Raw genomic sequence first — 16,440 nt, forward strand, 5'->3', positions numbered from 1 at the left:
GGTGAGACACACGGTGAGACACACGGTGAGACACACGGTGAGACACACGGTGAGACACACGGTGAGACACGGGGTGAGACACACAGTGAGACACGGTGAGACACACGGTGAGACACACGGTGAGACACGGGGTGAGACACACAGTGAGACACGGTGAGACACACGGTGAGACACACGGTGAGACACACGGTGAGACACGGTGAGACACACGGTGAGACACACGGTGAGACACACGGTGAGACACACGGTGAGACACACGGTGAGACACACAGTGAGACACACGGTGGGACACACGGTGAGACACACAGTGAGACACACGGTGAGACACACAGTGAGACACACGGTGAGACACACGGTGAGCCACACGGTGAGACACACGGTGAGACACACGGTGAGACACACGGTGAGACACACGGTGAGACACACGGTGAGCCACACAGTGAGACACACGGTGAGACACACGGTGAGACACACGGTGAGACACACGGTGAGACACGGTGAGACACGGGGTGAGACACACGGTGAGACACACGGTGAGACACACAGTGAGACACACGGTGAGACACGGGGTGAGACACGGTGAGACACGGTGAGACACACGGTGAGACACACAGTGAGACACACGGTGAGACACGGTGAGACACACGGTGAGACACACGGTGAGACACACGGTGAGACACACGGTGAGACACACGGTGAGACACGGTGAGACACACGGTGAGACACACGGTGAGACACACGGTGAGACACACGGTGAGACACACGGTGAGACACGGGGTGAGACACACGGTGAGACATGGTGAGACACACGGTGAGACACGGGGTGAGACACACGGTGAGACACACGGTGAGACATGGTGAGACACACGGTGAGACACACGGTGAGACACACGGTGAGACACACGGTGAGACACACGGTGAGACACGGGGTGAGACACACGGTGAGACACACGGTGAGACACGGTGAGACACGGTGAGACACACGGTGAGACACACGGTGAGACACACGGTGAGACACACGGTGAGACACACGGTGAGACACACGGTGAGACACGGGGTGAGACACACGGTGAGACACGGGGTGAGACATGGGGTGAGACACACGGTGAGACACACGGTGAGACACGGTGAGACACACGGTGAGACATGGTGAGGCACGGTGAGACACGGTGAGACACACGGTGAGACACGGTGAGACACACGGTGAGACACACAGTGAGACATGGTGAGGCACGGTGAGACACGGTGAGACACACGGTGAGACACGGTGAGACACGGTGAGACACGGTGAGACACGGTGAGACACACGGTGAGACATGGTGAGACACACGGTGAGACACGGTGAGACACACGGTGAGACATGGGGTGAGACACACGGTGAGACACGGTGACACACGGTGAGACACACAGTGAGACATGGTGAGGCACGGTGAGACACGGTGAGACACACGGTGAGACACGGTGAGACACGGTGAGACACGGTGAGACACACGGTGAGACACGGTGAGACACACGGTGAGACATGGGGTGAGACACACGGTGAGACACGGTGACACACGGTGAGACACACGGTGAGACACGGTGAGACACGGTGAGACACACGGTGAGACACGGTGAGACACGGGGTGGGACACGGTGAGACACACGGTGAGACACGATGAGACACACGGTGAGACACGGTGAGACACGGTGAGACACACGGTGAGACACGGGGTGAGACACGGGGTGGGACACGGTGAGACACGGTGAGACACACGGTGAGACACGGTGAGACCCACGGTGAGACACGGGGTGGGACAGGTGAGACAATGAGAGACGGTGAGACACGGGGTGGGACACGGGGTGGGACACGGTGATGTCGATGTTGTTGACAATGGTGATGGTGACGATGTTGTTGACGATGGTGATGGTGACGATGTTGTTGACGATGGTGATGGTGTTGTTGACGATGGTGACGATGTTGTTGACAATGGTGATGGTGACGATGTTGTTGACAATGGTGACGATGGTGTTGACAATGGTGATGGTGTTCACAATGGTGACGATGTTGTTGACAATGGTGACGATGTTGTTGACCATGGTGACGATATTGTTGATGATGGTGATGGTGTTGTTGACGATGGTGATGGTGACGATGTTGTTGACAATGGTGATGGTGACGATGTTGTTGACAATGGTGATGATGTTGTTGACAATGGTGACGATGTTGTTGACAATGGTGACGATGTTGTTGACAATGGTGATGATGGTGTTCACAATGGTGATGGTGATGATGTTGTTGACAATGGTGACGATGGTGTTCACAATGGTGACGATGTTGTTGACAATGGTGACGATGTTGTTGACAATGGTGATGATGGTGTTCACAATGGTGATGGTGATGATGTTGTTGACAATGGTGACGATGGTGTTCACAATGGTGACGATGTTGTTGACAATGGTGACGATTCATAATAAAGGTTTTTGGGTTAGATCGCGTTTATTTATAAATGTGTCGCAACCCTCCACCACCCGACACGGCCAATCAGCAAAAAAAGTGTCACGTTGACAAAAGACATAATTCACTACTTCAGCCCACCGGTGTGTTGAAGAGTTAATCCACATTTACAGTTTGAGTACGACGTTTCGCTGGTAAATACATCCAGCATCATCAAGCAATTCGCCAGAATGGTAAAGCCCTCGCTTGCTCCCAGAATGGTAAAGCCCTCGCTTGCTCCCGGTTTTTATATATAAAAATATATATAAAAACCGGGAGCAAGCGAGGGCTTTACCATTCTGGCGAATTGCTTGATGATGCTGGATGTATTTACCAGCGAAACGTCGTACTCAAACTGTAAATGTGGATTAACTCTTCAACACACCGGTGGGCTGAAGTAGTGAATTATTTGTCTTTTGTCAACGTGACACTTTTTTTGCTGATTGGCCGTGTCCGGTGGTGGAGGGTTGCGACACATTTATAAATAAACGCGATCTAACCCAAAAACCTTTATTATGAATAATATTGGTCGCGAAAGCCTACGTGTTAATGGTGACGATGTTGCTGATGTTGCTGACAATGGTGACGATGGTGTTCACGATGGTGATGATGTTGTTGACAATGGTGACGATGTTGTTGACAATGGTGATGATGTTGTTGACAATGGTGACGATGTTGCTGACAATGGTGACGATGTTGTTGACGATGGTGACGATGTTGTTGACAATGGTGATGATGACGATGCTGTTGACGATGGTGATGGTGACGATGTTGTTGACAATGGTGATGGTGACGATGTTGTTGACAATGGTGACGATGTTGTTGACAATGGTGACGATGTTGTTGACAATGGTGATGATGTTGTTGACAATGGTGACGATGTTGTTGACAATGGTGACGATGGTGTTGACAATGGTGATGGTGACGATGTTGTTGACGATGGTGATGGTGACGATGTTGTTGACAATGGTGACGATGTTGTTGACAATGGTGATGGTGATGATGTTGTTGACGATGGTGATGGTGACGATGTTGTTGACAATGGTGATGGTGACGATGTTGTTGACAATGGTGACGATGGTGTTGACAATGGTGACGATGTTGTTGACAATGGTGACGATGTTGTTGACAATGGTGATGGTGACAATGTTGTTGACGATGGTGATGGTGACGATGGTGTTGACAATGGTGATGGTGACGATGTTGTTGACAATGGTGACGATGGTGTTAACAATGGTGATGGTGATGATGTTGTTGACAATGGTGATGATGTTGACAATGGTGACGATGTTGTTGACAATGGTGATGATGGTGTTCACGATGGTGACGATGTTGTTGACGATGGTGACGATGTTGTTGACAATGGTGACGATGTTGTTGACAATGGTGATGGTGACGATGTTGTTGACGATGGTGATGGTGACGATGTTGTTGACAATGGTGATGGTGACGATGTTGTTGACGATGGTGATGGTGACGATGTTGTTGACAATGGTGACGATGTTGTTGACAATGGTGATGGTGACAATGTTGTTGACAATGGTGATGGTGACGATGTTGTTGACAATGGTGACGATGTTGTTGACAATGGTGACGATGTTGTTGACAATGGTGATGGTGACGATGTTGTTGACAATGGTGACGATGTTGTTGACAATGGTGATGGTGACAATGTTGTTGACAATGGTGATGGTGACGATGTTGTTGACAATGGTGACGATGTTGTTGACAATGGTGACGATGGTGTTGACAATGGTGATGGTGACGATGTTGTTGACGATGGTGATGGTGACGATGTTGTTGACAATGGTGACGATGTTGTTGACAATGGTGATGGTGATGATGTTGTTGACAATGGTGATGGTGACGATGTTGTTGACAATGGTGACGATGGTGTTGACAATGATGACGATGTTGTTGACAATGGTGACGATGTTGTTGACAATGGTGACGATGTTGTTGACAATGGTGATGGTGACAATGTTGTTGACGATGGTGATGGTGATGATGGTGTTGACAATGGTGATGGTGACGATGTTGTTGACAATGGTGACGATGGTGTTAACAATGGTGATGGTGATGATGTTGTAGACAATGGTGATGATGTTGTTGACAATGGTGACGATGTTGTTGACAATGGTGACGATGTTGTTGACAATGGTGACGATGTTGTTGACAATGGTGATGGTGACGATGTTGTTGACGATGGTGATGGTGACGATGTTGTTGACAATGGTGATGGTGACGATGTTGTTGACGATGGTGATGGTGACGATGTTGTTGACAATGGTGACGATGTTGTTGACAATGGTGATGGTGACGATGTTGTTGACAATGGTGATGGTGACGATGTTGTTGACAATGGTGATGGTGACGATGTTGTTGACAATGGTGACGATGTTGTTGACAATGGTGACGATGTTGTTGACAATGGTGACGATGGTGTTGACAATGGTGATGGTGACGATGTTGTTGACAATGGTGATGGTGACGATGGTGTTGACGATGGTGACGATGTTGTTGACAATGGTGATGGTGACGATGTTGTTGACGATGGTGATGGTGACGATGTTGTTGACAATGGTGACGATGTTGTTGACAATGGTGACGATGTTGTTGACAATGGTGATGATGTTGTTGACAATGGTGACGATGTTGTTGACAATGGTGATGGTGACGATGTTGTTGACAATGGTGATGGTGACGATGTTGTTGACAATGGTGACAGTGACGATGTTGTTGACAATGGTGATGGTGACGATGATGTTGACGATGGTGATGGTGACGATGTTGTTGGCAATGGTGATGATGTTGTTGACAATGGTGACGATGTTGTTGACAATGGTGATGATGTTGTTGACAACGGTGACGATGTTGTTGACGATGGTGATGGTGACGATGTTGTTGACAATGGTGACGATGTTGTTGACAATGGTGATGGTGACGATGTTGTTGACAATGGTGACGATGTTGTTGACAATGGTGATGGTGATGATGTTGTTGACAATGGTGACGATGTTGTTAACAATGGTGATGGTGACGATGTTGTTGACAATGGTGACGATGTTGTTGACAATGGTGATGGTGACGATGTTGTTGACAATGGTGATGGTGACAATGTTGTTGACGATGGTGATGGTGACGATGGTGTTAACAATGGTGACGATGTTGTTAACAATGGTGATGGTGACGATGTTGTTAACAATGGTGATGATGTTGTTGACAATAGTGACGATGTTGTTGACAATGGTGACGATGTTGTTGACAATGGTGATGGTGACGATGTTGTTGACAATGGTGACGATGTTGTTGACAATGGTGATGGTGACGATGTTGTTGACAATGGTGATGGTGATGATGTTGTTGACAATGGTGACGATGTTGTTAACAATGGTGATGGTGACGATGTTGTTGACAATGGTGACGATGTTGTTGACAATGGTGATGGTGACGATGTTGTTGACAATGGTGACAATGTTGTTGACAATGGTGATGGTGACGATATTGTTGACAATGGTGACGATGGTATTGACAATGGTGACGATGTTGTTGACAATGGTGACGATGGTGTTGACAATGGTGACGATGTTGTTGACAATGGTGACGATGGTGTTCACGATGGTGACGATGTTGTTGACAATGGTGACGATGTTGTTGACCATGGTGACGATGTTGTTGACAATGGTGACGATGTTGTTGACAATGGTGACGATGTTGTTGACCATGGTGACGATGTTGTTGACAATGGTGACGATGTTGTTGACAATGGTGACAATGTTGTTAACAATGGTGATGGTGACGATGTTGTTGACAATGGTGACGATGTTGTTGACAATGGTGATGATGTTGTTGACAATGGTGACGATGTTGTTGACAATGGTGACGATGGTGTTCACAATGGTGACGATGTTGTTGACAATGGTGACGATGTTGTTGACAATGGTGACGATGTTGTTGACAATGGTGACGATGGTGTTCACAATGGTGACGATGTTGTTGACAATGGTGACGATGTTGTTGACAATGGTGACGATGTTGTTGGCAATGGTGATGGTGACGATGTTGTTGACAATGGTGATGGTGACGATGTTGTTGACAATGGTGACGATGGTGTTGACAATGGTGATGGTGACGATGATGGTAATTATGATGGTGATGGTGACGATATTAATTATGATGGTGATGACAATGACGATGGTGATGACGATGGTGATGACGATGGTCTTGATGATGGTGATTACAATGACGATGGTGATGACGATGATGATTACAATGACGATGGTGATGACGATGGTGATGGCGATGACGATGGTGATGACGATGGTGATGACGACGGTGTTGACAATGACGATGGTGATGACAATGACGATGGTGATTACAATGACGATGGTGATGACAATGATGATGGTGATGACGATGGTGATGATGGTAATTATGATGGTGATGGTGACGATGGTGATTATGATGGTGATGACAATGACGATGGTGATAACGATTATGATGGTGATGACGATGGTGATGACGATGGTGATGACGATGGTGATGGTGATGACGATGGTGATGACGATGGTGATGACAATGATGATGGTGATGGTGTTGACAATGGTGATGACGATGACGATGGTGATGACGATGGTGATGACGATGGTGATGACAATGACGATGATGATGACGATGACGATGGTGGTGACGATGGTGGTGACGATGACGATGGTGATTACAATGACGATGGTAATTATGATGGTGATGACAATGACGATGGTGATTACAATGACGATGGTGATGACGATGACGATGGTGATGACGATGGTGATGACGATGGTGGTGACGATGACGAGTCCACTCACCCACGGCTAAAATCAACTCGTCTGCAACGGGAATCTTCAGAGGCTGTGATCACACAGACAAAGACAAAGGATCCCCCCCCCGCCCGTGTAGCCCACACAGACCGCCGGGGCAAGTGCGGTGTTAGCGAGCAGCAGCGATGGAGGATGGCGTCGCAGCAATAACCAGGAGGGGCTGCTGGGTTCCAACCACCAGCCTGGCACCACGCTGGGAACGCAGAACCACCTGGCACCAGCACTGATGGTGGTGGTGGTGGTGATGGTGATGATGGTGGTGATGGTGGTGATGGTGGTGGTGATGGTGATGGTGGTGATGGTGATGATGGTGGTGGTGGTGGTGGTGATGGTGGTGATGGTGGTGATGGTGGTGGTGGTGATGATGGTGGTGGTGATGATGGTGATGGTGATGATGGTGGTGATGGTGGTGATGATGGTGATGGTGGTGATGGTGATGATGGTGGTGATGGTGATGATGGTGGTGGTGGTGGTGGTGATGGTGGTGATGGTGGTGGTGGTGATGATGGTGGTGGTGGTGATGGTGGTGATGGTGGTGGTGGTGATGGTGGTGATGGTGGTGGTGGTGATGGTGGTGGTGATGATGGTGGTGGTGGTGATGGTGATGGTGGTGATGGTGGTGGTGATGATGGTGATGGTGGTGATGGTGGTGGTGATGATGGTGATGGTGGTGATGATGATGGTGGTGATGATGATGGTGGTGGTGGTGATGGTGATGGTGGTGATGGTGGTGGTGATGATGGTGATGGTGGTGATGGTGGTGGTGATGATGGTGATGGTGGTGATGGTGGTGATGATGGTGATGATGGTGGTGATGGTGGTGATGGTGGTGGTGATGATGGTGATGGTTGTGATGGTGATGATGGTGGTGGTGATGATGGTGATGGTGGTGATGGTGGTGAAGGTGGTGATGGTGGTGATGGTGGTGATGGTGGTGGTGATGATGGTGATGGTGGTGATGGTGATGATGGTGGTGGTGATGGTGGTGATGGTGGTGATGGTGGTGATGGTGGTGATGGTGGTGGTGGTGGTGATGGTGGTGATGGTGGTGGTAGTGGTGATGGTGGTGATGATGGTGATGGTGGTGATGTTGGTGATGGTGGTGATGGTGGTGATGGTGGTGATGATGGTGATGATGGTGGTGATGGTGATGGTGATGATAGTGATGATGGTGATGGTGGTGGTGGTGGTGATGGTGGTGATGGTGGTGATGGTGGTGATGATGGTGATGGTTGTGATGGTGATGATGGTGGTGGTGATGATGGTGATGGTGGTGATGGTGGTGAAGGTGGTGATGGTGGTGATGGTGGTGGTGATGATGGTGATGGTGGTGATGGTGATGATGGTGGTGGTGATGATGGTGGTGATGGTGGTGATGGTGGTGATGGTGGTGATGGTGGTGGTGGTGATGGTGATGATGGTGGTGGTGATGATGGTGATGGTGATGGTGGTGATGGTGGTGGTGGTGATGGTGGTGGTAGTGGTGATGGTGGTGATGATGGTGATGGTGGTGATGTTGGTGATGGTGGTGATGGTGGTGATGGTGGTGATGGTGATGGTGATGATGGTGATGATGGTGGTGATGGTGATGGTGATGATGGTGATGGTGGTGATGGTGGTGATGGTGATGATGGTGGTGATGGTGGTGATGGTGGTGATGGTGGTGATGGTGATGGTGGTGGTGTGGTGGTGATGGTGGTGATGGTGGTGATGGTGGTGATGGTGGTGAAGGTGGTGATGTGTGGTGATGTGTGGTGATGGTGGTGATGGTGGTGTGGTGGTGATGGTGGTGATGGTGGTGTGGTGGTGATGGTGGTGATGGTGGTGATGGTGGTGTGGTGGTGATGGTGGTGGTGGTGTGGTGGTGATGGTGGTGATGGTGGTGTGGTGGTGTGGTGGTGATGGTGGTGGTGGTGATGGTGGTGATGGTGGTGTGGTGGTGTGGTGGTGTGGTGGTGAAGGTGGTGATGGTGGTGATGTGTGGTGATGTGTGGTGATGGTGGTGATGGTACTGACCGCGTTGCGCTCCAGAAAAGTGAAGTAAATCTCTGACATGAGCTTCTTGGGGTCTTTGGAGTGTTGAGCCGCCTCCACGCACAGGTGGAACAGCTGATCTCACACACCGCACCATCACCGCATCATCACCGTCATCGTCAACGCACCGTCACCGCACCATCACCACCACCACCGTCACCGTCACCGCACCATCACCGTCAACGCACCGTCACCGCACCATCACCGTCACCACCGTCACTGTCACCACCATCACCGTCACCACCATCACCGTCACCACCGTCACCACCACCACCGTCACCACCGTCACCACCGTCACCACCATCACCGTCACCACCATCACCGTCACCACCATCACCGCATCGTCACCACCATCACCGTATCGTCACCACACCATCACCGTCACCACCATCACCGTCACCACCGTCACCGTCACCACCATCACCGTCACCACCATCGCCGTCACCACTGTCACCACCGTGACCGTCACCACCGTCACCGTCACCACCGTCACCGTCACCACCATCACCACCATCACCGTCACCACCGTCACCGTTACCACCGTCACCACCGTCACCACCATCACCACCGTCGCCACCATCACCGTCACCACCACCACCGTCACCGTCACCACCGTCACCGTCACCACCGTCACCGTCACCACCATCACCACCGTCGCCACCATCACCGTCACCACCACCACCGTCACCGTCACCACCATCATCGCCACCACCGTCACCGTCACCACCGTCACCACCGTCACCACCATCACCGTCACCACCACCACCGTCACCGTCACCACCATCACCGTCACCACCGTCACCGTCACCACCATCACGAGGAGGAAGTTGTGGCTGCTCACCAGGGCGGCAGGCTCCAGCAGGGACAGCACGTGGTGGTGGTGAGTGGTGGTGGTGAGTGGTGGTGGTGAGTGGTGATGGTGGTGAGTGGTGGTGAGTGGTGGTGGTGGTGAGTGGGTGGTGGTGAGTGGGTGGTGGTGGTGGGTGGTGGTGGTGGGTGGTGGTGGTGAGTGGGTGGTGGTGGTGAGTGGGTGGTGGTGGTGAGTGGGTGGTGGTGGTGGTGAGTGGGTGGTGGTGGTGAGTGGGTGGTGATGGTGGTGAGTGGTGGTGGTGGTGAGTGGTAGTGGTGGTGAGTGGTGGTGGTGGTGAGTGGTGTTGGTGAGTGGTGAGTGGTGGTGGTGATGGTGAGTGGTGGTGGTGAGTGGTGGTGGTGAGTGGGTGGTGGTGGGTGGTGGTGAGTGGGTGGTGGTGAGTGGGTGGTGGTGGTGGTGGTGAGTGGTGGTGGTGGTGAGTGGTGGTGGTGGTGAGTGGTGTTGGTGAGTGGTGAGTGGTGGTGGTGATGGTGAGTGGTGGTGGTGAGTGGTGGTGGTGAGTGGGTGGTGGTGGGTGGTGGTGGTGGTGGTGGTGAGTGGGTGGTGGTGGTGGTGGGTGGTGGTGGTGGTGGGTGGTGGTGGTGAGTGGGTGGTGGTGGTGAGTGGTGGTGGTGAGTGGTGGTGGTGGTGAGTGGTGGTGGTGAGTGTTGGTGAGTGGCGGTGAGTAGTGGTGGTGGTGAGAGGTGGTGAGTGTTGGTGAGTGGTGGTGAGTGTTGGTGAGTGTTGGTGAGTGGTGGTGAGTGGTGGTGGTTAGTGGTGAGTGATGGTGGTGAGTGGTGGTGAGTGGTGAGTGTTGGTGAGTGTTGGTGAGTGATGGTGGTGAGTGGTGGTGAGTGGCGGTGAGTAGTGGTGGTGGTGAGAGGTGGTGAGTGTTGGTGAGTGGTGGTGAGTGTTGGTGAGTGTTGGTGAGTGGTGGTGAGTGGTGGTGGTTAGTGGTGAGTGATGGTGGTGAGTGGTGGTGAGTGGTGAGTGTTGGTGAGTGTTGGTGAGTGATGGTGGTGAGTGGTGGTGAGTGGTGAGTGTTGGTGAGTGTTGGTGGTGAGTGTTGGTGAGTGGTGAGTGTTGGTGAGTGTTGGTGAGTGTTGGTGGTGAGTGTTGGTGAGTGGTGGTGAGTGTTGGTGAGTGTTGGTGAGTGGTGGTGGTGAGTGTTGGTGAGTGTTGGTGGTGAGTGTTGGTGAGTGTTGGTGGTGAGTGTTGGTGAGTGGTGAGTGTTGGTGAGTGGTGGTGAGTGGTGGTGGTGAGTGTTGGTGAGTGTTGGTGAGTGTTGGCGGTGAGTGGTGAGTGGTGAGTGTTGGTGGTGAGTGGTGGTGGTGAGTGTTGGTGAGTGTTGGTGAGTGTTGGTGGTGAGTGTTGTTGAGTGTTGGTGGTGTGGTGGTGAGTGTTGGTGGTGAGTGGTGGTGAGTGTTGGTGAGTGGTGGTGAGTGGTGGTGGTTAGTGGTGAGTGATGGTGGTGAGTGTTGGTGAGTGTTGGTGAGTGTTGGTGGTGAGTGGTGAGTGGTGGTGAGTGGTGGTGAGTGGTGGTGGTGAGTGGTGGTGAGTGGTGGTGGTGAGTGTTGGTGAGTGTTGGTGGTGAGTGTTGGTGAGTGGTGAGTGTTGGTGGTGAGTGTTGGTGGTGAGTGGTGAGTGTTGGTGAGTGTTGGTGGTGAGTGTTGGTGGTGAGTGGTGAGTGTTGGTGGTGAGTGGTGGTGAGTGGTGGTGGTGAGTGGTGGTGGTGGTGGTGAGTGTTGGTGAGTGTTGGTGAGTGTTGGTGGTGAGTGGTGAGTGTTGGTGAGTGTTGGTGAGTGTTGGTGGTGAGTGTTGGTGGTGAGTGGTGAGTGTTGGTGAGTGTTGGTGAGTGTTGGTGGTGAGTGTTGTTGAGTGTTGGTGGTGAGTGGTGCTCACCAGGGCAGCGGGCTCCAGCTGGGACAGCACGTGGTGGTGGTGAGTGTTGGTGAGTGTTGGTGAGTGGTGAGTGTTGGTGATGAGTGTTGGTGAGTGGTGGTGGTGAGTGTTGGTGGTGAGTGTTGGTGGTGAGTGGTGCTCACCAGGGCAGCGGGCTCCAGCTGAGACAGCACGTGGTGGTGGTGAGTGAGTGTTGGTGAGTGTTGGTGAGTGGTGAGTGTTGGTGATGAGTGTTGGTGAGTGGTGGTGGTGAGTGTTGGTGGTGAGTGTTGGTGGTGAGTGGTGCTCACCAGGGCAGCGGGCTCCAGCTGGGACAGCACGTGGTGGTGGTGAGTGTTGGTGAGTGTTGGTGAGTGGTGAGTGTTGGTGGTGAGTGTTGGTGAGTGTTGGTGGTGAGTGGTGCTCACCAGGGCAGCGGGCTCCAGCTGGGACAGCACGTGGTGGTGGTGAGTGTTGGTGAGTGTTGGTGAGTGGTGAGTGTTGGTGAGTGGTGGTGGTGAGTGTTGGTGGTGAGTGTTGGTGGTGGTGAGTGTTGGTGGTGAGTGGTGCTCACCAGGGCAGCGGGCTCCAGCTGGGACAGCACGTGGTGGTGAGTGGTGAGTGTTGGTGAGTGTTGGTGAGTGATGGTGGTGAGTGGTGGTGAGTGGTGAGTGTTGGTGAGTGTTGGTGAGTGATGGTGGTGAGTGGTGGTGAGCGGTGAGTGTTGGTGAGTGTTGGTGGTGAGTGTTGGTGAGTGGTGAGTGTTGGTGAGTGTTGGTGAGTGTTGGTGGTGAGTGTTGGTGAGTGGTGGTGAGTGTTGGTGAGTGTTGGTGAGTGGTGGTGGTGAGTGTTGGTGAGTGTTGGTGAGTGTTGGTGGTGAGTGTTGGTGAGTGTTGGTGGTGAGTGTTGGTGAGTGGTGAGTGTTGGTGAGTGGTGGTGAGTGGTGGTGGTGAGTGTTGGTGAGTGTTGGTGAGTGTTGGCGAGTGTTGGTGGTGAGTGGTGAGTGGTGAGTGTTGGTGGTGAGTGGTGGTGGTGAGTGTTGGTGAGTGTTGGTGAGTGTTGGTGGTGAGTGTTGTTGAGTGTTGGTGGTGAGTGGTGAGTGTTGGTGGTGAGTGGTGGTGAGTGTTGGTGAGTGGTGGTGAGTGGTGGTGGTTAGTGGTGAGTGATGGTGGTGAGTGTTGGTGAGTGTTGGTGAGTGTTGGTGGTGAGTGGTGAGTGGTGGTGAGTGGTGGTGAGTGGTGGTGGTGAGTGGTGGTGAGTGGTGGTGGTGGTGGTGAGTGTTGGTGAGTGTTGGTGGTGAGTGTTGGTGAGTGGTGAGTGTTGGTGGTGAGTGTTGGTGGTGAGTGGTGAGTGTTGGTGAGTGTTGGTGGTGAGTGTTGGTGGTGAGTGGTGAGTGTTGGTGGTGAGTGGTGGTGAGTGGTGGTGGTGAGTGGTGGTGGTGGTGGTGGTGAGTGTTGGTGAGTGTTGGTGAGTGTTGGTGGTGAGTGGTGAGTGTTGGTGAGTGTTGGTGAGTGTTGGTGGTGAGTGTTGGTGGTGAGTGGTGAGTGTTGGTGAGTGTTGGTGGTGAGTGTTGTTGAGTGTTGGTGGTGAGTGGTGCTCACCAGGGCAGCGGGCTCCAGCTGGGACAGCACGTGGTGGTGGTGAGTGTTGGTGAGTGTTGGTGAGTGGTGAGTGTTGGTGATGAGTGTTGGTGAGTGGTGGTGGTGAGTGTTGGTGGTGAGTGTTGGTGGTGAGTGGTGCTCACCAGGGCAGCGGGCTCCAGCTGAGACAGCACGTGGTGGTGGTGAGTGTTGGTGAGTGTTGGTGAGTGGTGAGTGTTGGTGATGAGTGTTGGTGAGTGGTGGTGGTGAGTGTTGGTGGTGAGTGTTGGTGGTGAGTGTTGGTGGTGGAGTGGTGCTCACCAGGGCAGCGGGCTCCAGCTGGGACAGCACGTGGTGGTGGTGAGTGTTGGTGAGTGTTGGTGAGTGGTGAGTGTTGGTGGTGAGTGTTGGTGAGTGTTGGTGGTGAGTGGTGCTCACCAGGGCAGCGGGCTCCAGCTGGGACAGCACGTGGTGGTGGTGAGTGTTGGTGAGTGTTGGTGAGTGGTGAGTGTTGGTGATGAGTGTTGGTGAGTGGTGGTGGTGAGTGTTGGTGGTGAGTGTTGGTGGTGGTGAGTGTTGGTGGTGAGTGGTGCTCACCAGGGCAGCGGGCTCCAGCTGGGACAGCACGTGGTGGTGGTGAGTGGTGAGTGTTGGTGAGTGTTGGTGAGTGTTGGTGAGTGGTGAGTGTTGGTGGTGAGTGTTGGTGAGTGTTGGTGGTGAGTGGTTCTCACCAGGGCAGCGGGCTCTAGCTGGGACAGCACGTGGTGGTGGTGAGTGTTGGTGAGTGGTGAGTGTTGGTGATGAGTGTTGGTGAGTGGTGGTGGTGAGTGTTGGTGGTGAGTGTTGGTGAGTGGTGGTGGTGAGTGTTGGTGAGTGTTGGTGGTGAGTGGTTCTCACCAGGGCAGCGGGCTCCAGCTGGGACAGCACGTGGTGGTGGTGAGTGGTGAGTGTTGGTGAGTGGTGAGTGTTGGTGGTGAGTGTTGGTGGTGAGTGGTGCTCACCAGGGCAGCGGGCTCCAGCTGGGACAGCACGTGGTGGTGGTGAGTGTTGGTGAGTGGTGAGTGTTGGTGATGAGTGTTGGTGAGTGGTGGTGAGTGTTGGTGGTTAGTGTTGGTGAGTGTTGGTGAGTGGTGAGTGTTGGTGAGTGTTGGTGGTGAGTGGTGCTCACCAGGGCAGCGGGCTCCAGCTGGGACAGCACGTGGTGGTGGTGAGTGTTGGTGAGTGGTGAGTGTTGGTGATGAGTGTTGGTGAGTGGTGGTGGTGAGTGTTGGTGGTGAGTGTTGGTGAGTGTTGGTGGTGAGTGGTGCTCACCAGGGCAGCGGGCTCCAGCTGGGACAGCACGTGGTGGTGGTGAGTGGTGAGTGTTGGTGAGTGGTGGTGGTGAGTGTTGGTGAGTGGTGAGTGTTGGTGATGAGTGTTGGTGAGTGGTGGTGAGTGTTGGTGGTTAGTGTTGGTGAGTGTTGGTGAGTGGTGAGTGTTGGTGAGTGTTGGTGGTGAGTGGTGCTCACCAGGGCAGCGGGCTCCAGCTGGGACAGCACGTGGTGGTGGTGAGTGTTGGTGAGTGTTGGTGGTGAGTGTTGGTGAGTGTTGGTGGTGAGTGGTGCTCACCAGGGCAGCGGGCTCCAGCTGGGACAGCACGTACTGCAGGAACACGGCCATGTGAGCAGGGCGGCTACGGAGCTGGTCCAGGTCAGAGAAGGGGCCGTGGTCATCACTCTGGCAGACAGAGACACGGGGGGAGAGAGACACGGGGAGAGAGACACGGGGGGAGAGAGACACAGGGAGAGACACGGGGGAGAGAGACACGGGGAGAGAGACGGGGGGAGAGAGACACGGGGAGAGAGACACGGGGGGAGAGAGAGACACGGGGGGAGAGAGACACAGGGAGAGACACGGGGGAGAGACACAGGGAGAGACACGGGGGGAGAGACACGGGGAGAGACATGGGGAGAGAGACACGGGGTGAGACAGAGACACGGGGAGAGACACACGGGAGAGACACAGGAGAGAGACACGGGGTGAGACAGGGACACAGGGTGAGACAGATACACGGGGTGAGAGACACGGGGGGAGAGACACGGGGAGAGAGACACGGGGTGAGAGACATGGGGGGAGAGACACGGGGGGAGAGACACGGGGAGAGAGACACGGGGAGAGAGACACGGGGGGAGAGACACGGGGAGAGAGACACGGGGTGAGAGACACGGGGTAGAGAGACACGGGGGGAGAGACACGGGGGGAAAGACACGGGGGAGAGACACGGGGTGAGACAGAGACACGGGGTGAGAGACACGGGGGTAGAGACGCGGGGGAGAGACACGGGGTGAGAGACACGGGGTGAGAGACACGAGGGGCGAAACACGGGGGAGAGAGACACGGGGGGAGAGACACGGGGAGAGAGACACGGGGGAGAGAGAGACGGGGAGAGAGACACGGGGTGAGTCAGAGACACGGGGTGAGAGACACGGGGGTGAGAGACGCGGGGGGAGAGACACGGGGTGAGAGACACGGGGTGAGAGACACGGGGGGCGAGACACGGGGGAGAGAGACACGGGGGGAGAGACACGGGGAGAGAGACACGGAGAGAGAGACACGGGGGGAGGAGACACGGGGTGAGAGACACGGGGGGAGAGACACGGGGAGAGAGACACGGGGAGAGAGACACGGGGGGAGAGAGACACGGGGGGAGAGACACGGGGGGAGAGAGACACGGGGGGAGAGACACGGGGGGAGAGAGACACGGGGGGAGAGACACGGGGG

At 53.7% G+C, this 16,440-nt stretch overlaps 1 protein-coding gene across 4 annotated transcripts in view; it reads right to left on the bottom strand.

Moving 5' to 3' along the window:
* The window catches only part of LOC116955844 (rho guanine nucleotide exchange factor 11-like), a 123,630-nt gene that overhangs the window by 82,828 nt on the left and 24,362 nt on the right, over nt 1-16,440 (bottom strand). For all 4 annotated transcript variants that reach the window (XM_076053626.1, XM_076053625.1, XM_076053624.1 and 1 more), the window contains exons 4-6: nt 15,289-15,396; nt 9,352-9,444; nt 7,324-7,366 (exon numbers count right to left, since the gene is read on the bottom strand). In XM_076053626.1, coding sequence (XP_075909741.1) covers nt 7,324-7,366; nt 9,352-9,444; nt 15,289-15,396 — 244 coding nt within the window. The remainder of the gene's footprint in view (nt 1-7,323; nt 7,367-9,351; nt 9,445-15,288; nt 15,397-16,440) is intronic.

This window comes from Petromyzon marinus, chromosome 62 (assembly GCF_048934315.1).
Source record: "Petromyzon marinus isolate PM22_M1 ecotype Great Lakes invasive population chromosome 62, UKy_Petmar_22M1.pri1.0, whole genome shotgun sequence".
Lineage (NCBI taxonomy): Eukaryota > Metazoa > Chordata > Hyperoartia > Petromyzontiformes > Petromyzontidae > Petromyzon > Petromyzon marinus.